The sequence below is a fragment of the Haliotis rubra genome, unplaced genomic scaffold, assembly GCF_003918875.1.
Source record: "Haliotis rubra isolate DU_JTF1 unplaced genomic scaffold, ASM391887v1 Scf68, whole genome shotgun sequence".
NCBI lineage: Eukaryota > Metazoa > Mollusca > Gastropoda > Lepetellida > Haliotidae > Haliotis > Haliotis rubra.
This window is the reverse complement of record NW_025767390.1, coordinates 2,165,254-2,188,076: the sequence shown is the minus strand read 5'-3', so window position 1 is coordinate 2,188,076 and position 22,823 is coordinate 2,165,254. Positions and strand designations below refer to the sequence as shown.

Below are 22,823 nucleotides of genomic sequence, written 5' to 3'. Positions count from 1 at the left end.
AGTATCGGGTTTACTTTATTGGAATGATTATTTGAATACACCTAAACCATTCCGTCTCAAAGGAATATCCCATCCAGTTATTGCTGACATAGTCCGTAAAGTGTCTAAATTCTGAGGTCGTTAAAAAAATAAATGTACGAATAGAGTTACCTACCCTTGATCAACTGGTAGCTTAGGTAGTGACGTCACAGACAACAACCCAATGACGTCACAGACAATGACGCTCTGAGCTCCACGCAGGATGCCGTCTTTGCAATTAGCTCCCGATGTATCGTCACATTTTCCCGATATGGAGACAATACCCACGCCTTCAACGAGGTAAGTCATTTTATTATGTCATTCAGTAAACATCGGGAACATGGGAGTCGATTTAAACTACTCATCTGTCACGAGATGTATCTGAATGTATTGTATGAATGCGCACGGTTAATGTGGATTGCTCTGAGGACTAGACCGGGAGATTTTTCTCAAGCAAGAGGTTATCCTGACATCAGATCACCTGCAACAACCTACATCTCTATATTCCATTCATTATTTTGATTTTGTATGAACTGCTATTAAAATAAAATATATGATTCAGTTAAATGTGCAGGTAAAATTGGATTTTTTGACCTACCAAAACGTTAGTAGCCCCAAAACAGCCCCGGAACGATTCAAGAGTTTGGTCCAAGAGACAACTATGATACCTGTATTTAAAACAGTTTCATATTTGTTTGGGTTTTGGGTTGTTTTTTTTTTTTTGTTTTCTTCATTTTTAGCTGCCATCACACATGGATGTATACGATCGTTTGGCCGGCAGTTTAGAAGGATTTGTTTCGACTGAACTGCCGCATTATATCACGAAAAATGTATACATGTTCAAATAGTTTGTTGTTATATCGTTTCAGGCTACTGAACATCGTTAACGGAACTCATTGTGGAGAATATTATGGTGAGTATCATTCATTTTGAGGACATTCAGGAGCTGAGTAGCTGTATGTATATTGTCATAAAGTAAACAACCAACAAAACAAACAGCAATGTATTTGTATTAATGCTTAGCGACCATGAAAGCTAAATACCTAAATGGTTTTCCAAAATGCAATAATCAATAGGTACTGAATATTCTGCAAGATATATATATGATAACTAAACAAGGACTTTTTTGTCAATTCACTATGTAAATATTATGTTTCATTTTATTTTCTACAATTTAGGTATATGTACAGCATGTTGATAAATTTCCTGTGATTTGTCATATGTGTTTATATAATTATGCATTTCTTTATTTCAGACTTCGAAACTGGTCCCAGAGATATGGCTCTTTTTCTGTGTGCATTCCTCCTTTGTGTCAGTGAGTACCTTTCGATCTGGATCGAAGTCAACAAAATAACATAGAACGTCATAATCTCCACACCCAGACCTGGTTGTGTAGTTTGCGGTAGTGTATATTTACTGCGATAACACATCTTGGAGTCAGGAGTTAAAGGGAACCGGCATTTATACACTGTACATGTAAACACACGATGTAAACACATCAGCTTATGGCCCAATAAATGGTTCTCCGAAAAGAATAGCATACACATACAAGTATGTACGGTGGCTGGCTGGGTGGGTGAGATCGCTGACTTTGAGTGTTTGCGATTAGGTGCCTCACTCTGAAAGTAGGGGTTCGAATCCGGAATGAATAAAATATGTACTGAGTCATGTACTTTACTAAGAAAACCCTACACGTAACATTTGTTAAATGTGACCGTTTTCTAACAGGCGTCAGTGCGTCGCTACGTACACATGGTTGCAACAATGCCGATGTGACGTTAAGGTTTAACTCACTCACTCACTCACTCCAAAAGGCATGTGACTCATGTGAGGTGAGGTGAAATTGGGTTTTACGTCGTACTTGAGAATATTTCGCTCATATGACGACGTGCATGCGTGTGTATGTGTATGTGCGGCTGCTTGTACTAGCCCAGACTTAAGCTGGTTTTATAGTGCTAGCCCACTGAGATACCATGCCGCAGTGAAGCATGAATACCCTACGCAGACACATTATACTGACTCCGAGTCGACCAGTCCTTGCTGTACCCATTAATGCCGAGCGCCAGACAGGGACCAACAAGTACCATATTTTAACGTCTTTTGGTATGACGCGGTCGGGGATCGAACCCGCGACCTTCCGCTTTCCGGGCGGACGCTCTAACCACTACACCACGGAGGCGGTCGTGACTTATGTGACGGATGGGTGACGAGAAATAGTGATGATTTAATGTAAGGTAATACTTCATCAGCGTGTGTGTGATGTCTTTAATATAATACAAATGGATGTGCAATTTATCTGTTATTTTCCATTCAATCCAGTGATCTTCGTGGGTTTGTTGTGGTCACTGAGGAAGTGTGTCCGGAGACTCAGATGTCCATACAGTCCCCGAGAATCTGCTCTCGATGCCGCCGAGCGGGGTGAATCAGACTTCCTAGCTCCACACGAAGACTACACCCTGGCTCCCAACACCTCGTGGTGGGAGGTCGTGGTCAAGAGAGAGGCAGAAGATCCCACGTTTGGACGGGATTTGGTGGTAGCACCAGAGTACTTGATGGAAGACGAGGTTCTGAGATACGACCCTGACTACTGTCTCAAGTCGGGCGCCCTCTGGTGGGAGGTCGTGGAGGCTCAGGAAAGGGCGGGAAGCTGAATACAGAACTTTAGGGGTTAATTATCCCCGGTGATACATAGACAATCACAGAACTTTAGTACTGAGGTCCTCTATGACTTCCATTTTCATTTATGATGATATTTATACAATTTTGTTGAATTACTTTTAATATTTTATAAAACAATGTGTACACTAAACAACTTAATAAACAAATGCTTTTAGAACTACTGATTTAGAACTACTTTTGTGTAGAGATTATTTATAGTTTTATTGAATTCATATTTATGGTTTATAAAACAATGTGTACACCAACACAAGTAAATAAACATTTATTTTTTTCAAACACTGTTTGTGTTGCGTATAATAATTATTATTGCTGTAAAATTATATTCCGGCTTCAAGACCCAGACGGGGCGGTGGGATAGCCTTGTGGTTAAAACGTTCGATCGTCGCGCCAAATGCCCGGGTTAGATTCCCAATATGGGTACAATGTGTGACGTTCATTCTGGTGTCCCCTGTCGTGGTATTGCTGGAATATTGCTAAAAGCGGCGTAAAACTAAAATCACACCCATTAGAATATATCGTGCCTATGAAGATACAGATCTTAAGCTAAGTATCCAAGGGAGGTTCTTGGACATGCGTTGCGTTGCTGGTGTCCATGTCGCTGGAATATTGCTAAAAGCGGCGTAAAACTATATTCACTCGCTCACACCCAGACAGTCAGTAGCTGGGCATCTCCCCACACGGTCGGAGCATGATGGTACACAATCACCCCAGTGACCGACCCGACCACCTGATCAACATTAACGACTCCCAGAAACATACGTGTGGACTGCTGAGGACCAATTCTCACTGGTATGTTCACAATAGAAGTACAACTAATCGCATACAAAAGTTGTACGAACTAGTTGCCCCATGTGAATGCGTCTCAAGTCCTCGGGGGAAAACATATTTTCCAATCGTCCTGATTTATCATAGGAGTGGGTCAGCTTATTGAATTGAGACGCTTTAAGTCCAACTAAGTCCAACGACGCCACTTCCAAATCTTACTGATAACAGTTTGGACAAATACAAGTGAGTGAACGAATGAGTTTAGCTTTACGCCGCATTCAACAATATTCCAGCTATGTGACGGCGACCAGACAATCTAGTGAGCAAGAGCTTGAGCATCGATATACACAATAGGGATGCGATGACAAGCGTCAACCAAGTCAGCGAACTTGACCACACGATCCCGTTAGTCGCCTCTTACGACAAGCATTGGTTACTGAAGATCAACTATAACCCGGATCTTCACGGGTCACATATACAAGGGCGTGAGTGTTGTTTTACGCCGCTTTGATATAGTGGTGGTCCGATTAATTGAAATAATCGAAGATCGGTCGCATTGACTAAACGACCAAGCAATCGATCATGTTTTCTCATAATCGAACACAAACAATTCTGGAAGACTTGTTTTCATAAACAATATTTTTCACAAGTTTGGTTTTGTCTGTTACATTTCATAAGCACTACAAGTTCGTTTCAAGTCATGATTGAATTTATCTTAAAGACTCAAAGACATTTATGTTCCTGACATACGAGTCATCCTTTAAAGATGTGAAATTTTGCCAAAAAAACTACATGTTTTTTCCTTATTTTTATGTGCATTAACAAATTTCATTAATGACGCTAACCACTTTTTTTTCGATGATTGATCGGTTGTAATAAACCAATCATCAATTATGAGATTTTAACCAGAGACTAAGCGTTAGTGAATCATGTAGATGAAGTACTACTGAGTGCGGTGTCAATAAACTTAATTTGCGTCGTACAAGACAAGCTTACATGTGTCTTTGATTCATGACCACAACAAGGAAGCTTTGGGGTAGCCAAGTGGTTAAAGCGTACGCTCGTCATGCCGAAGCCCCGGGTTTGATTCCCCACATGGGTACAATTTGTGAAGCCCATTTCTGGTGTCCCCCGCCGTGATATTGCTGGAATATTGCTAAAACGGCGTAAAACCATACTCAGTCAGTCAGTCATACATATTCTAAACGTAACGACCCAACGCTTGCAACGAATTCACGAATGGATGTCTGAAAATGCTACACTGTGTAAATGCTGAAATTGTGTTTCTTTACATTTCCAAAAACGCACTCTTATGAGCACGGCGTTCGTGTTCACACCCAGTGTTTCGTTTGATTTCATCTATACACTTGGTGTGGGTGACAAATTCCATTTGACTGATTGTAAAATGTATGAGCGAGGAATGCAGTGATGCATTTGTCGAAACTAAATGTGAATAGGCGTCTCATGACCTGCCTTAGCGAAACGTGATTCTGTAAACACTACGGAAACCTCGCTTCGGCGTTCGTGTTTGTGTATTTTAAAAAACATCCCAACCGATACTAGGTTTATCGGCGACAGTTCAGAATTACCACAGGTGACTTGATGAAAAACAGGTATCAGTCATCACTAATATGTTATTTGTTTAATTCAATCGTCCGTGAATTTATCCGGTTTTTGCCTTTGACCACAAACACCAAATAAACGCTATAGTAACGATGAACCGTACCTAACAACCCTTAACCAAAAAAAGAACAAGTCATAATCTCATAATTTCAAACATGTGCCAAACGTGGAGGAAAGGCATAATAATATAACAATATCAGTTTACATTATTTTAATGATTATTTGAATAACCAAATAACCAACATAATTCCGTTCAAAGTTGTTATTGTATTGATCTGAAACGAATGACAGATATGATATTAAAAACTAAATCTGGGTTCGATCAAATGCAAGAAGCCAATTTCAGGTGTCAACGATTTATTACGCGCGTAAATCCATACCAACTCATATCACACATCCTTACAAAACGTGTACACGTAGAGTTACCTGCCGTTGAGCTTGGTCAAATAGTATTTTTGACCGTGACGTCACAGACAACAATCTCGTGACGTCATAGACAATGTCACGCTGAGTTCCAAGCAGGATGCCGTCTTTGCGATTTGCTCACGATTTATCGTCTCATTTTCCCGATATGCAGACAATACCAACTCCTTCAACGAGGTAAGTCATATATTATGTCATTCCATAAAACCATGGAAACTATTAACCTGCCCACAAGGTATATCTATTATCAAATCACGTATATGTATGTATGCGCACGGTTAATGTGGATTGATCTGAGGATTTTATTGGGAGGTTCTTCTCAAGCTAAATGGTATGCAGATGTCAAATCTCCTGCAGCAAATTACATCTATATTCCGTTAATTATTTTAAATTTGTCTGAAATACTGTTTTGCTGTATTACTATTTTAAGAAATCGCTGTTTGAAGAGAAAACTAATGTTTCATCTACTACCTAAGTTTACCGTGACTCAACTCTTAATACTATAACAATAAAAATATATGATTGAGTTAAATGTGTGGGCAAACATGGATTTGACCTATCAAAACGGCAGAAAGCCCCAGAACAGTGCCGGAACTCTTCAAGAGTTTAGTCCAAGACACAACTATGATACATGTATTCAAAACCGTTTCCTATGTTTTCTTAGGTACCATCACACATGGATGTATACTTTGTTTAGACCGGTTATAGATGTATTTGTTTCGACTGTACTGCCGATTGTTCAAATAGCATGTTGCTATATCGTTTCAGGTTACCGAGCATCGTTAACGGAACACTTTGCCAAGAACAATATGGTAAATATTTAATTTACCTACATTAAATTCACGATGACTTAGGTGTAGCAGTGTGTATGCTTTCAAAACGTAAACAACTAATAATAACCAACTGCAATCCAATTGTATTTATTTTCGGAGATAAAAAACTAACGATCGTAATTCATGTACGTTATCTTAATACAATAAATACTAAGTAATCCATTATCTGGAAGATATAAAAGTGTAATAATTGAACAGGTGATTTTTTTAGTCAATTCACTTGTTTATAAATGTAATGCATTTATTACGTTTTTGTGGGTTTTATTTTCTACATGTTTTGATATATGTCCTGCATGAACATAAATGTCCTGTGTTGTGTCAGACAAACATTGTGGGATATATATGTTTCTTGATTTCAGAATTCGAAACCAGTCCCAGAGATGTGGCTCTTTTCCTGTGTGCATTCCTCATTTGTGTCAGTAAGTACATGTCGACTTTCGTGTAATTTGCGGTAGCGTACATTTACTGCGATAATACATCTGGAAGATGGGATCCACGTCTATTTTCGTGTACATATATGAACACATCAGCGCATGGGCCAATAAATAGTTCTCCGATAAGAATGACAAACACGTATATATGACGTGTTATAACACATGATATATTTGTGATAATACTTTTCCCGGTAAAAAATATATTGTAGCACTTTTGCTGGTTTAAGTCCCGCGCGCTATTCGAACACCTAGTCGGGAGTCAGGCACCTAACCGCCAGCACACAACGTCAGCCATCTAACCCACTCAGCCGCCACAGCTTCCACAAATATGGAAGTACGACAGCTGGTAGTCTTGACAGGACTTTGTGTACCGCTCTGATAAATTGGCACGGCTATGAATACAATGTCATTTAGAAAGGGATGAAATCTGTACTGAGAAAGTGTAATCCCCAACATAACATGTATGTTACATTTGACCACTTTCTAAATGGCATTGTGTATTCACCATTAAGGGTTATATTTAGAATACCACTTTCAAGATCACGGACCTTTAGCGCCAACGATTAGGGGCGTCACTCCGGCAGTGGGGGTTCGAATCCCAATAAGATAAAATAAAACATGTACTTGGCCATGTACATTACTAAAACAGCGTTAACCATAAATTTAATGTTTCTAAAATGTGATCGTTTTCTAAATGGCGTGGTTGCATGGTTGCATGGTTACAACAATGCCGATACGACGTGAAAAACACTCACTCACTCACTCTAAATGGTATGTGACTCGTCATGAGAGATAGTCATGATTTATAATGGTGGTATCTCATCAGCATGTGTGTGATGCCCTTAATATAATACAAATTAGCCTTGGGTAATTCATCTGAAATATATTGTTCTATTCATTCCAGTGATCTTCGTGGGTTTGTTTTGGTCACTGAGGAAGTGTGTCCGGAGACTCAGATGTCCATACAGTCCCCGAGAATCTGCTCTCGATGCCGCCGAGCGGGGTGAATCAGACTCCCTGTCTCCACACGAAGACTACACCCTGGCTCCCAACACCTCGTGGTGGGAGGTCGTGGTCAAGAAAGAGGCAGAAGATCCCACGTTTGGACGGGATTTGGTGGTAGCACCAGAGTACTTGGTGGAAGACGAGGTTCTGAGATACGACCCTGACTACTGTCTCAAGTCGGGCGCCCTCTGGTGGGAGGTCGTGGAGGCTCAGGAAAGGGCGGGAAGCTGAATACAGAACTTTAGGGGTTAATTATCCCCGGTGATACATAAACAATCACAGAACTTTAGGGGTTAATTATCCCCGGTGATACATAGACAATCAAGAACTTTAGTACTGAGGTCCTCTATGACTTCCATTTTCATTTATGATGATATTTATACAATTTTGTTGAATTACTTTTAATATTTTATAAAACAATGTGTACAATAAACAAGTTACTGTGTAATAAACAAATGCTTTTTTCAAACAATGTTTTGTGTTGCGTATGTAAGTTGTTGTTATTATAATGATAAATATTCCGGCTTCAGGACTCAAATGGGCGGTGGGGTAGCGTTGGCTTGTCAGACCCGGGTTCGATTTCCCACATGGGAACAATGTGTGAAGCCCATTTCTGGAGTGCCCCGCCGTGATATCGCTGGAATATTGCTAAAAGCGGCGTAAAACTATTTTCACTCGCTCACACCCAGACAAAGCAGTAACTAGCTTCCCCCCACACGGTCGGAGCATGATGGTACACAATCACCCAAGTGACCGACCCGACCACCTGATCCACATTAACGACTCCCAGAAGCATACGTGTGGACTGCTGAGGACCAATTGTCACGGGTATCGTCACAACAGAAGCACAACTATTTGCATACAAAAGTGGTACCAACTAATCGTATACCAACTAGTTGTACCGTGTGATTGCGTGCAAGTCTTCGCGCAAAACACCATTCCCATCCCTCATATATCATAGAAGTCGGTCAACGTCAGCTTATTGAATCTTGACGCATTAAACGGCGAATACTGTAAACGACAGTATACTGACAGTCGTTGTGCAAATTGGGTTCATGGTCCAGCGATGTCACTTCCAAGTGTTACTGGTGGGGCGGTGGGGTAGCCAAGTGGTTAAAGCGTTCGCTAGTTAGAAGTTAGAAGTTAGAAGCCCATTTCTGGTGTCCCTCTTCGCAATATTGCTGGAATATTGCTAAAAGCTGCGTAAAACCCAACTCATTCACTTACTCACTCCAAATGCTACTGATAATAGTTGACTGCGCGCCATCTTACCTCGCTGAGGTAGGTTCATAATATCAATCACTCGGTTGTGTGGTCCAGAGTCGATTATTACAAACCACCGCCATGTAGATGGAAAATTGCTGAGTTCGAAATCAATAAACAAGTTGCGTTTGTGATGTACAAGACTAGTTCAATTGTGACAAGAGTGAGTGAGTGAGTGAGTGAGTGAGTTAAGATTTAAAGTCACATCGGCAATATTTCAGCCATATCGTGACTGAAACAAATTCTATATTCATGATAAATACACTTAATGCATAAAACCCTGTCAACGAATGAAAGTAAAATGACTAGAGTATCACAAATGGGTTAAAACTAGCTAGAATATATCTTTAAATGTAAACAACTATTTTGGACAATGTATACAATGTAACAATGGGCTATTTATCGTCAACAACTGAAGATAGATCACCATACTAAGGTCCATGGCTACGTGCATGGATCCTAGCTGGATTTACACCATCCCTTCAACCATTGGCGTTTATGTTGAGATTTAGCCATACAATAAAATGACAAAAATACTGCGATTAAAAACCCGATAGACTCAAATTCACTTGAAATGTTTTGGGACTTACGTACCCTCTGTGACAAGAGTCCTTAAGAGTTGCATATACAGACGTTCCAAACTTTCATGAAGTTACTTCCTTATTTTTCAATAGTACAAGGGGCGGTGGGGTAGCCTAATGGTTAAAGCGTTGGCTCGTCACGCCGAAGACCCGGGTTCGAATCCCCACATGGGCACAATGTGTGAAGCCCATTTCTGGTGTCCCCCGCCGTGATGTTGCTGGAATATTGCTAAAAGCGGCGTAAAACCAAACTCAGTCAGTCAGTCTGATAGTGGTGGTGTGTCCTGTGCATGGAGCTCACGTCACAAATCAGTTTAAGTTAAGCAACGATTGGCGCGGAGAGTCAATGGACGGGTGACCGTGTTTGGCAGCTTGACTCCTGAGGGTTTCTACGACACTCACCTCATTCTTGCCCTACAACCAAGCACTTGATATATGTGGTCTCACCTTAGCCAAGTGAATGTGTTCAAAATTGCCTCGGTTCACCCAGCAGGAAATGGGTACCCGGTGGGATGTGACTATAACCTTCTAGCGCCTAACAGGCAGCTTGGTGTATCCTGGGTAATAATGTGTTAGGACCTTGAGCATACACGAGTCTGTGGAAACATTCGTTTTATAAACGGCCATTATTATTACTATTATTTATAGAATCTGCTACATTCGCAACGTCAACGTCTGACTGACTTCCGGAATTCAGGTTACGAATACGTTTCGTCTTACAAAAAACAGAAAAGAAAATAATTCATTTTGTCCATGCCACTGATTTCAAAAAACAGAAGGGGTACGAACGGCCTTGTATAAGGCGCCACTTTTACGGAATGCAGAGTTGCGTCCCTTGGTCACGCCTCGAGTCATGCCTGGAGGGTTCGAATCCCTTTTCGCCCCGAAATCGTCTCTCGGTTTAACACGATCACACATTCCACACTGTGTCGCCAGAGCGGTGAACGTTTAACATCTTCATCACCTGCATCACTTTTATTAGCGGACATCTGACACCGTTATATAACTGGAATACTGTCAAACAAATCTCACTCCCTCACTCACACATTCGGTTTCAGTTTGCGACGACTGGTATTAAAGAAAAAAATAAACTTTCAGAACACAACGGTTTTAGAGATGGTACTCACTTCCGGATACAGTTATCACAGACATAATATGATTGGAGTTATTTATCTACATTCGGAATTTGTCGATTTACTTCGTTTTCGAGATGCTTGTGTGAATCATTGTGTTTCTCGAACACTTTCAAGTTACTTTTATGGATGACAACTTCTTTATTCTTGTATGAAGCAACCCGTGAAGATCCGGGTTAGAATTGATCTTCCGCAACTCATGCTTGTCGTAAGAGGCGACTATACTTTCTATTGGGATCGGGTGGTCAGGCTCGCTGGCTTGGTTGACACGTTTGTCATCGTATCCCAATTGCCTAGATCGCTTATGCTGTTGATCACTGGATTGTCTGGTCCAGAATCGATTATTTACAAACCGCCGCCATATAATTTAAATATTGCTGAGTGCGGCGTAAAACTTAACTCACTCTTTCACAAAACTCGTAAAAGTCAAGGAAATTCATCACGTAGCAGGCATAGTTTGAAAAGCGGCGTTTTCTAGTTTAACGCAAGTGGGTTTAAATTTCGTTAATTTCGTTAAACCTGCACTAAGTGAAGGCAATACTCACACAGTGACTGTTTGAATGTGAATAAGCTGGATTTTACCACGCTTTTAGCACATAATCCAGCAATTTCACGGCAGGGGATACCAGAGAGAGAGAGAGAGAGAGTGTGTGTGTGAGAGAGAGAGAGAGAGAGAGAGAGAGAGAGAGAGAGAGAGAGAGAGAGAGTGTGTGTGTGTGTGTGTGTGTGTGTGTGTGTGAGAGAGAGTTGGGTTTTACGTCGCTTGTACAAATATTCCAGCAATATCACTTCGGGGGAGACCAGAGATGGGCTTCACAGGGGATACCACAAAAGAACCTGACACATATACCTTTGTACATAGGAACTGTATAGGGAATCGATACCAGGCCTTAGGCGCGACGAGTGAACGATGTAACTACGGGCCTATTTATTTCATTGCTCCAACAGTTATATTTTTATACACGATAAAAAAAACAAGGACTGTCACCTGACCATAGTCCGAACCTTCTTTAATTAAACAAACGAATGTTTCCATACATAACATCAGTAAACGTAAAGTTTACTGACCCACTGTGCTGGCATTTGAACAACATAAAACCGATAAAAACAACAAGTTACATTGCTTCAAAATATAATTCCAAACAGTGCGAATTAAAAGAAGAAAGCAAATTGAACTAAAACATTCGATGTTAGTTCGCAACATATTCAACGTTAACCCGACACATATAGTACAAGTGACACAAGAATACGGATCGACTGCCAAAGAAAACACCCTGTAAAACCTGATATTGTTTGCATAAACATGAGTCAGCTTTGGCTTGTTAGCACCTAGATCAATTTATCATTAAAAATTCATTGATTACAGTGTTTTCTAATTGAGGTAAAAGCGGTGATATTCACTGTTCAGACAACTCATCCTTCTGATCCAAATAGTATGGCTGGGATTAATGTTGTTTTAAACAATTGATATCAATTCGGTATTTGTCTTTGCCTGCGAAGATTATCCACCTGTTGCATTTTTTCTGCCAGCATTGCCTTGAGTCTTTGAACTTTATCACTAAGAACAACGTTGGAGATAGATGCAGATGAAATCTCTGTTGTGGCAGCTTCAGGCTCAAGTCCTAACTCTGGATCCGGAACGTAATTTGGAGCAGGGTTATCTGGTAAAAACATATCCATTTCCTCATCGGGTTCAGAGTCTGGATCCACCTCCAGCTCAACGTTCATCCACTCTTCATCTGAATCCTCCTCCACATCCTCTTTAACGTCCCCCTTTATCTTAGTTTCAACATTTTCCTCATTCTCAGGAACAGAGCAGGGTTCAACATATTTGGAAGATTCTTCAGACGGATCTATTGGGGATGGTGCTGCCAGGTGGCTTGATCCTAAGCTTAAAGGCTCATCCTGCACCACTGATTCTTTAGTTTCACTCGACGGTAAGCAGGCAGTTTGAGAACCGTCAAATTTCTCCAACGAAGTAATTGTGTGTGTTTTGGATTCATCAGTCCTGGAAATAACCTCAGGAGATTTCACTGGAGATGTATCACTGAAATCACTATCAACATAAGCCACGGAAGCAGCGGACTCAGTCTCTGAAGATGGTGACCGAGGTGACCGGTCACTATCCAGACACATCGACCCCATCTTTGACTGGCATGACTCAGACACATTCAATGTTCCTTGATTGAGAGGCAGCGTTGAAATTACTGTTGGTTTCCCAATGGTCTCAAAAGCTCCTGGAGCAGGTACCATATTTGGTACCTCCACAGCATACTTGCTCCCATTGGAAGAAGATATATTGAACGTGCCAACAGTTATCAGTTCCCCAGGCTGGTGGGATGCAGACTCGTGGAGGGATGCAGGTCCATCCTGTTTCTCTTGGGTTGGACTCGCAGGTTTATTTACGTCGTCCGTGTTAATCCTTCTCTTGATTTGAACTGTCCTAGAAAAACTTGGCTCGTGCTTACCCTGCTTATTCTTATCATCCACCACCTTCAGTTTGCACTGGTTACCAGGAAGATGTCGCTTTTCACAAAGTCTCCTTAAAAACATTTCCCGACATTCAAGTGGGCAGATTTCGTTTTCTTTATTTTTCTTATTGTTCCTTTTGGCTATTTTGAGTTTTGATGGAATGGAAATCCGTTCAACGACAACAAAACACGGATGAAAGATGACAGGTCTCATATTTAATTTTAGTTTGTGGGCGCTCTTGGGACTTGATGGTGGGTGGTCTGTTTGTAGACGCTTTGGCACTTTTCGATTTCTTCTCTTTGGCGTAAGTCCACCATCATTTGAATCTTGTATTGTACTACTGTTGAAACCACTTAGTGCGTCAGTTTCATTAATTGGTTTTGTGTCACCAACGAACTGACCAGTCTGAACAACTGTTGTATGGTACTGACTGTCCTTTCCACTCTTCACAGATTCAACTTTCCTCACTTTCGTTTTTCCAGGATTCAAGCAGGAACTAGATTCGGAGTTACCATCAATCCTCGCAGATTCAACTTTCCTGAGGGCTGTCTTTCCAGGATTCAAACAGGAACTAGATTCGGAGCTATCTTCAATCTTAACAGATTCAACTTTCCTGAGTTTGGTCTTTCCAGGATTCAAACAGGAATCAGTTTCGGAGTTGGGTGTCACTTTCAGTATATCCTTGTTCAAATCCTGTTTCTGAGTACCAGTGTCCTGCGAGGGAGTTAGTGAAAAAACTGATTCTATCCTCGGTAGAGCCATGTCTACTTCTTTGGGCACGGCTGCATAGTTATGTTGGTCAATAAATGCATCAATCTTAGGCTCCGGTTTACTTGGAACACTGAAAGAAAGACCCTTATTGTTCACAGGACCATGTTCATTTGAATTTGTAGGAAGAGTTTCACGATTTGTTGCTGGGGCTATAGGGACTTGATTCTGAGTGTTTGTGGTGACTATGATGGTTTTCCCAGCAGATCCTGAAGGCAAACACTGGTTATACACTAAAGGAAAAGAGTTAGATGTTTGTGTCATCACCACTGGCATGTAATACGTTTGCATCGTGTCTGGGACGAATGCTATTTGCGGAGCAGTCAGTACGGGCAGAACCGACTGAGGATTCACGAGTCTCATGGGGTCGGGTTTTACAGCTACTACCGGCTTATCGGGATACACTCTTACAATCACCTCTTTGTGGCCGTTACCTTTTTCAGACACGTTCTTAGTAGACTGAGGCTTAAATGCATCTGAAACTGGAACAGGAAGGGTTTCCTTCAGAGAGGCTGATGCTTTCTGGACATTTTTTAGCATCCTCTGCAGGACCGGGTCGATATCGTTTTGGTTGTGTATGTTTTTCTGACGCACATGTGGATAAGTATCAACGTAAGCACCTCCAGGATAAAGTCGTTTTTGTACTGGAACATTTAGCGGTGGTTTCTGACTAGGTATAGAAACAGTCTGGGTAGTGTTCAACACATCCTTACCACTCTGAGCGTTAAATGACACATCCTGTCCTTTGTCCTTTAAATTGGCAGTAACCATGTCCCTGAGGCAGCCCAAAACACCTGTTGGTTTCTGTATCACATTTCCCGTCTGCGACCCTGTCTGTTTGCTTTTCAGATTCCCAGTTCCTCCAAGGATTGAAGGTCTGGTCCCTTGTTTGTTTGAAACTGTCGTTTGGGGTATCCTGTTCAACCCTTGGGAGGATTGAAACCTAGGTCCAGTTGTTAGAGAGCTAGTGTGTCCAACCGTAACTGGGACTGAAGCACTTAACTGTCTTAATATTTCCGAAGCCCCTTCAGATTTGCTTTGTCTGTTTTTTGTAGACGCATCTGTTGTAGTAGAACATGTTGGAAGTAAATTTGGTTTTGGGAGATGTCCTGAGACTGCTTGTAAAGAGGAACCTGAACTCTGATGCCCTGTAGAGTATGACGGCGGTGATGTCATTATTTCATAGCTGCTTTCGTTTGCAGAACCGTAAACTGATGGTTTTATACTGGATGGACTGCATTTGATTGACTCGAAAACCTGCTTCCCAGGCTGACTCTCCTCTTGGGTCTGTTTGGTTGGAACCACAACAGGAGCAAGAATCACCACAGGAGGAGCAAGTGACGTTTTTTCTTTCATAGTATAGCTGTGATCTAATGCCCAGTGTTCATTCGCTGTCACGTGAGAATTAACAGAAGAAAGCATCACAGCAAGCGACTTTGCCTGAGACTCTGTCAGAACTGATTTGTTCGGACCGGAGGTTGATGTGGGGACATGGGTGGAATCTGTTTTGTCTGGGGGATCAATTCGGGGTGCAGCTTGAACATTAGGGGCTTTGCCATAGAAGAACTCTTTAACTTCACCGCCTGGACCTGTCACACTCAATAACTGATTTCTCTTTGTGCTTGGAATACTTGCAGTTGGATCTTCCGTTATCGTTAGTGTTCCTTTTTCATTCAGCACCAGTCGAGCACATATGTTTCTGTAAAAAACAACAGAATATGTTGAGTGAGTGATAAATTGATTGACATTGTCAGAATTGATATTGTTGTGGTCCGTCGTACCTAATTATTAAATAGAACACTTATAATATCGTGTGATGCAGCTTTAACAACCTATTATCTGCCTTGAAAGAGAGAGTGAGAGGGGGGTGAATGTTTTTTTACGCCACATCCAGCAATATTCCATCAAGCAGCCTGTAAGTAATTGAATCTGGATCAGAAACATAAGTGACTAATATCATTACCAAATCTACAGGTTACAATACCAATTCAGCGAATCTGATTTATGCAGTCATCCCAAGCAGGGCTCGCTGATGCCGTGTACAATGTCCGAATCCCAACTGTACGGTAATTTGGTTTTACGCCGAAGTCACCAATATTCTAGATATATCATGAGACATGTATTGAACCGAGTCTTGTATGATCAGATCTAGGTCGTATAATGCCACATTACCAGGAGTGAGCGAGTGAGTGAGTGGGTGGGTGGGTGAGTGAGTGAGTGAGTGCGTGGTGGGTGGAAGGGTGAGTGTGTGAGTGAGTGAGTGATGGGTGGGTGAGTGAGTAGGTGAGTGCGTGGTGGGAGGGTGAGTGTGTGAGTGGGTGAGTGAGTGAGTGGGTGGATGGGTGGGTGAGTGAGTGAGAGTGATATGTACAGTCTGGACCAGACAATCCAGTGATTGACATCATGAACATGCTCAACGTAGTTTCGTGGATGCTGTTTAACACTGCATTTTGCGAAATTCCAGCTCAATGAAAGCGTGCTTTGGTGAATCAAATCAGAAGATGTCAGTCAAGAAGCATCAATCTAGCCAAATGGATTTTACTGACATACATTAAACACCCAATACCAGCCTGGTACCGATCCGGTTAGTCGCCTCTTATGACAAAGGCGGGTTGCCAGAAATCATTTTTCATCCGGATGTAAACAGGCACTGGACCAGACCAGTGATTAAATATGAGCAATCACACAACGTCATCGACCTTGACCATCCGTTCCATTCGGTAAAATTAACTCTAACCCTTACACTCATCTCCTCTTCGGTGGGGATGGGTTTTTTCAGCACCATATAGGTGAGGTGAGGTGAAATGGGTTTAAGGTGGTGCATGAGAATATTTCGCTCATATGACGACGTGCATGCGTGTGTGTGGGTATGTGCGGCTGCTTGTAGTAGCCAAGACTGAAGCTGGTTTTATAGTGCTAGCCCACTGAGATACCATGCCGCAGTGAAGCATGAATACCCCACTCAGACACATTATACTGACTCCGAGTCGACCAGTCCGTGTGCCCATGAATGCCGAGCGCCAGGCAGGGACCAACGAGTACCATATTTTAACGTCTTTCGGTATGACGCGGTCGGGATCGAACCCGCGACCTTCCGCTCTCCGGGCGGACTCTCTAACCACTACACCGCGGAGGCGGTCAGAACCAGATAGAAACCATTCGACGTGTTATATATTAACTTAAACTCTAAATCTGCTTAAAATTTAATTACTGCTTGATTGAAAACAACAGTAAACAGCACCACTTCCAAACATTAGGAATTTAGATTTTTTTTGCCGATTTCTAAATTTTAAATAAAACCCTGAACCTGGGTATCACATTGGTTGGTTTGTTGTTTTACGTCGCAATATTCCAGCTATATGGCGGCTCTCGGTAAATAATCGAGTCAGGTATCACACGTAATCATTGATGCTGATGATAACGAAGACGATGATATGATGAAAATAATAATTCTAAGTATTATGTTCGAGTTCAGCACGAACTAGATACGTGTTGCAGTATGTACTTCACAAAGCACTTACCGGCTTCCTGCATCATTCGACGCCATTCCACCGCGTGTTCTGGACCTGTAAGAAATAATATATTCTTTGTAAGACGTTTCTATACAAATCATGTTTCCTACATACATGAAATTCTATTTCTAGTTCAGTTTTACAAAACACGATTCATTGTGAAGCAAAGCATTAGCATCAATGGGTATATTGTCACTACCGGAATCTTAGCACCATACGAAAGGATGCTGAATCCTTGTAAGTTTTACGCCGCACTCCGCAATATCCCGGCAATATCTGAATTGATGCTATTTGGGGATTTATCTTTGCGTTACAAGCTCATGTGGTGTTTGGAAATACTTAGATTTACTGAAAATCTCATGACGTGGAAATTTCAGCCACATTATGGCTTCTATAGTCCGTTTGGCTCAAAAGCGGACCGATGAATTGCAATCTAACTCGAAAACTAATAAACATAAAATACTCAATGAAACACTGATCATAATCAAAACGTCAGACCAACTCTGTGAAGCTTTTGCAGAATTTATGTCCTTAAAATAAAAAAGTTGTTTAACAAACTGTCATTAAAATATTGACACAGTTCACCCTTTTGTACGAGGTAGGAGTGCAGAGAAAGGGACAGCCAGGTGTGCGAGAAAGGATGGAGACGGAACAGCACAGGTTAATGAATCAATAGCTTTGTCGGCACTTGTGCATGTGCTTCTCTAACACCTGGCTGTCCCTTTCTCTGCACTCCTCCCTCGTAACAAATAGTGAACTGTGCCAAAAATTTAATGATAGTTTGTTAAACAACTTTTTTCATTTTAGTACATATATTCTGCAAATAAATTACAGAGTTGGTCTGATGTTTTGATTATGATCAGTGTTTCACTGAGTATTTTATGTTTATTAGTTTTCGAGTTAGATTGCAATTCATCGGTCCGCTTTTGAGCCAAACGGACTATAGGTGGAATGAGACTGCTCACACAACGGATCCTCGGGAAATATTTTGAGGTGAAGAGGAATTCGAGTTGACGTGAGTACATGGTGTTTTACGAGGCGTTTAGCAATAGTACACCAATATCATGTCGAAAAACGGGAACTGCTTCTTAAACGAACCCCGGTTGGTTTGACCGGTTTGCACAGTGCCATGTGTAACGGGATTCAGTGGGTGTGTCTAACGCCATTTTGAAACATTTCAGGTACATGCCGTTGTGTCAGTTTTAGTGTCATACCAGAGTCCCTGACCCAGTGGGATATCTAATTTAGGTCACGTGTTGAAAAAGCATATATGAATAATGCATTCCAACCAATACATTTCATACAACAGGCCCGACCGAGTAGACAAACGCTTAGTCTTTTGATAGTAACGAATAAACCCAGTTGAATTGAAAAGGAGCCCAAGTCAGATCGGAAATTCAGAACCTGAGGAAATCTAGACTTGCATCATTCAAAGCTTTAGCATTGCGGGGAGGGCTAGGCAGTAGGGAACATAATGTGGTTCAGGGACGGTGAGACGGACTACCGTCCGAGCTCAACTCCACTGAGTGAGTGAGTGAGTGAGTATGGTTTTAGCAATATCACGGTGGGGGGCACCAGAAATGGGATTTATACATTGTACCCATATAAGGAATCGAACCCGGGTCTTCGGCGTCACGAGCGGACGCTTTGTCCACTAGGTTACCCCACCACACAATGTCACCTGGCCAGTGGGTTTGAATGAAAGCTGGACTGCCTGCTAAATATAACTGCTCATTGTCACCGGACTCGTGAACAAAATTCAATGATGTTTAGCGCTAACAAAAATAGATTTATTGAAAAGCGTGCATAGCTACTTTTGTCAGTACTATTTTCGTTATCGCGGAAATGGATTATTTTCACTTGAGAAGGATTTGTGCATTTGTAGTTGTCTGAGTCATTTCGGGGTTCTATTCAAAGTGGCGCGGAATAGAGTGCTGTTTCCGCGAACTGTTCACTAAATACACGAATTTGCTATTTGTTAAACTCCATATTTGAGTGTCTATGACAGAGCATGGGTGAGTGAGTGAGTTTACTTTTACGCCAGCCTCAGCAATAGTCCAGCTATGTGGCGGTGGTCTGTAAATACTCGAGTCTGGACCAGACAATCCTGTGATCAACAGCATGAGCATCGATCTACGCAATTGGGGGACAGAGCATGGGACTCTGGCACTACACGCGATAACAAGGAACAGTTGCGAGAATAACTGTACATAGTTTGCTGAGAGATCTGAGGGACTGTGGTTCGATTCAGAGCGCGTGACGTTAAAACACGGTACTTGTTGCTGCTATGGTTAAAGGCCAGGGCCTATATTTTCGAAGCTCTCTTAGAGCTAAGATAGTCGTAAGTTAATGTTAATGTATGGCACTTACGACTATTTTAGCGCTAAGAGAGCTTCGAAAATCTAGGCCCAGGACTCGAGTGAGTGAGATTTTAATCCGCTTTTAGCAATATTCCAGCAATATCACGGCGGGGGACATCAGAAATGGGATTCAGACATTGTACCCATGCATGGAACCGAGCGAGCGGACGCTTTATCCACTTGGCTATCCCACGGCTAGAGTTTAGTAGGAATCAATATACTGAGGGGAATCCATGTTAAAATGTTGTATGGAATATCTGCAGACTTTCAAAATAAAATGTGCAAATGTCCGAGCTAGCCCAATCCGCCCCCTACACCCCCATTCGATCCCCAACCCCTACCCCCATTCGAAGCCCTACACCACACACATACGTACCTACATAATTACATTCATTAACACAACGCTTACCCCGCGTTCACTACACCACCAGTTAACAGCATCTTACAGTCCGTCCTCTATAAGTAAACGCGTGAATCTTGGGATTCGAACCACGACCACGGAGTAATTGTGGAGCCAAAATTATTTTACTAAGTCCCTACGTTTCGAATATTCATCGTATGATACTATCTTGTTTTCTAAGATATAGATCTAGGCAAAACATATAGATATTTGCAATCAATATTACTATTAAGTTGAACAATATCAGAATTTAATTTAAATAATAACTAACGATGTAAATGTTGTTAATAGTTCTGGCATGACCTGCTTCGTTTTACAAAATTAATATGATCGGTCTGTTGTTCACCTTTTCCAAGGCATACAACATTGAGTGAGTGAGTTTAGGTTTATGTCACTTTTAGCAATATTCCAGCAATGTCACATCGGGGGGCATCAGAAATGGGCTTCACACATTCTACCTGAGTGGGGAATCGAAACCGGGTCACCGGCGTGACAAGCGGACGCTTTAACCACTTCAACCCATCGTCCCCGAGGCATACAACAACACTGCAACAACATTGATACTGATAATGTCATCTTTGCTTAAAATCCAGCTTGAGATGAGGAGACGAGCCTGGGCAACAGATGTTTAAAAACACTATAGGCCCAATTCACGTTATAATTCACATTAGGTATTTGATGGTTTTCTTTGGGAAATCTTATCGTAACTTCAATTGAAGTGGTCTATCGGGTATTTTAAAACAATCGGTAACTATTCACTATTCTATGCGGTCTGGTTTACGAATAGCTTATGCCTGCATTCGACAGTAAGAATAGATGTGAATAGATGTGATTAGATATTCGTGTACGCAAGCTTAAAAATCTATCTAATTACTGAAAATATGTTCTACTATTGTTAATTGTAAATATTTTGTAAATATTTCATGCGTATTCGCACGCAAACAACTTAATAATAATAACTGATAGCGATTTATACTGCGAATTTTACGTAAATACGCTACTTGTCAACTCAGCAGTCGAGACGGGAGATCTACATAATGTTAGTCTACTACGGTAATGTGACACATTTTTTCATCATAGGATACATGCTATTCACGTGCGTAATATCATATGAACCTCAACATATATCATCTTTTACGTTGTCAGAAGAGTTTACCTCGTTCCAGGAACAGCACTTGTGTTTGCGTTTGCCCATGCGCAGTAAGGCACGGAATATATTCATACGCGCGCCTTCAGGCTTCGAACGATAGCTGAGCTCGAGCTACAGTAATAACATGTCTACGTGCAGCATGAAATCTATCTTTCATGAATATCATTACTCGTTGTTATCTGAAGGTAATACAAAGTCTGTGGCTTACGTTTCTGTTCAAAATTCATTCAGGGCCAAGTCCACGAACAGTTTGCATAGGGAAGTATGAACCACGAGTTGTTTACCATTCGGGGCGACCTTGCCCCTTAAACCCTGCCCTTTTGCAGCGCCACCTATCAGTGATCCTGCCAGGGGAGTTAATTGTAAATAGTTGTCGCGAAATGTAGTGTGAATGCTATACCCAATCTTGCAATCGACTAAATGTATGTTATTTAATTATTGATTAATTTTGAGAGAAAGCAATCGAATCGGGGTGAAGCTCGCTCAGCGAGACATTGAATTCTATAAATAGCACAAAACAGGACCTACAGCCTTCTCGGCGTGTTGGACGTCCTTTGTGAATCTTATTGGAAAGGTGCATTTATTACCCGCTTACTTGTCAGCTGGAGTTTGATAAACAATACGAGGGGTGCGGTGTCCATACACGCGAAAATACTACATTTGGGTTTAACATAGAACTATTTCCGCTTTCACTGTCGAGGGCCGCTCACTAAGCACGAGAGTTACGTCCCTTAGAACACTACTTTGGCGAGAATGCATTGCCAACCTGCCCTAGTTAGGGTAGCTCTTGTTTATGATTGATGAGCTTTACGTTACGTCAAATAAAGGATAACTTAAAAATTCATGTAGTGTGACTTAAACTCAACAAATAACTTTCGAGAAGCACACTAATAATTACGGCACATGTATGACACATAACAATGATGAAGGCACGTGATATGTATGATTTTACTGACGTTTATCTGACTTTGAAATTTTCCAGCGACTGGCGTTTTCATGACCACATTGAAAGTATGAACGTTTGTATGGCTCTATCTCACAAGCTGTCATAAGTATAGGTGTGCTAACACAAATGCGGTGATATCTCACGCGGCTGTAAATTTCACCACAATGCGAATCGACACAGCGATAAACATTGCTTTTCTAAGTCTTTTCAAAATATAATGTACATAACAATAGTGTTATTCACACTGCGTTGTAGTCCACACAGGGGCATGCTCAAAGCACTACTTTATTCCCGTGTTTATAGTTAATTGTTCGCTCGATTTTTATTCTCGGCTTTGTCTATGTCCTCCTTATGTCATATACATGTAGATACAAATTGAATGCATATCCCCCTGTACATACATACGTATCCATACATATATACATACATACATACATACACACATACACACACATACG

The 22,823-nt window shown here is 41.4% G+C and overlaps 3 protein-coding genes across 3 annotated transcripts; 2 read left to right on the top strand and 1 right to left on the bottom strand.

Moving 5' to 3' along the window:
• The first annotated feature begins 241 nt into the window (after positions 1–241).
• Positions 242–2,718, top strand: LOC124257972. The gene is made up of 4 exons (XM_046692047.1): positions 242–318; positions 888–931; positions 1,274–1,333; positions 2,338–2,718. Exons 1-4 carry the CDS (start codon positions 242–244, stop codon positions 2,667–2,669), a joined length of 513 nt encoding a protein of 170 aa, XP_046548003.1. The 3' UTR covers positions 2,670–2,718.
• Positions 2,719–5,203: 2,485 nt separating this feature from the next.
• Positions 5,204–8,011, top strand: LOC124258018. The gene is made up of 4 exons (XM_046692092.1): positions 5,204–5,685; positions 6,277–6,320; positions 6,701–6,760; positions 7,680–8,011. Exons 1-4 carry the CDS (start codon positions 5,609–5,611, stop codon positions 8,009–8,011), a joined length of 513 nt encoding a protein of 170 aa, XP_046548048.1. The 5' UTR covers positions 5,204–5,608.
• Positions 8,012–11,746: 3,735 nt separating this feature from the next.
• Positions 11,747–21,748, bottom strand: LOC124257975. The gene is made up of 3 exons (XM_046692050.1): positions 21,628–21,748; positions 17,519–17,563; positions 11,747–15,696 (listed from the first exon to the last, which is right to left on the bottom strand). Exons 2-3 carry the CDS (start codon positions 17,542–17,544, stop codon positions 12,228–12,230), a joined length of 3,495 nt encoding a protein of 1,164 aa, XP_046548006.1. The 5' UTR covers positions 17,545–17,563; positions 21,628–21,748; the 3' UTR covers positions 11,747–12,227.
• Positions 21,749–22,823: the final 1,075 nt, after the last annotated feature.

Coding starts and splice junctions, on each gene's coding strand:
- LOC124257972 (XM_046692047.1), top strand. CDS start 242: ATGCCGTCTTTGCAATTAGCTCCCGATGTATCGTCACATTTTCCCGAT. Junction 319..887: donor ATACCCACGCCTTCAACGAG/GTAAGTCATTTT, acceptor ATATCGTTTCAG/GCTACTGAACATCGTTAACG. Junction 1,334..2,337: donor TGCATTCCTCCTTTGTGTCA/GTGAGTACCTTT, acceptor CATTCAATCCAG/TGATCTTCGTGGGTTTGTTG.
- LOC124258018 (XM_046692092.1), top strand. CDS start 5,609: ATGCCGTCTTTGCGATTTGCTCACGATTTATCGTCTCATTTTCCCGAT. Junction 5,686..6,276: donor ATACCAACTCCTTCAACGAG/GTAAGTCATATA, acceptor ATATCGTTTCAG/GTTACCGAGCATCGTTAACG. Junction 6,761..7,679: donor TGCATTCCTCATTTGTGTCA/GTAAGTACATGT, acceptor TATTCATTCCAG/TGATCTTCGTGGGTTTGTTT.
- LOC124257975 (XM_046692050.1), bottom strand. CDS start 17,544: ATGGCGTCGAATGATGCAGGAAGCCG. Junction 15,697..17,518: donor TCGAATGATGCAGGAAGCCG/GTAAGTGCTTTG, acceptor TGTTTTTTACAG/AAACATATGTGCTCGACTGG.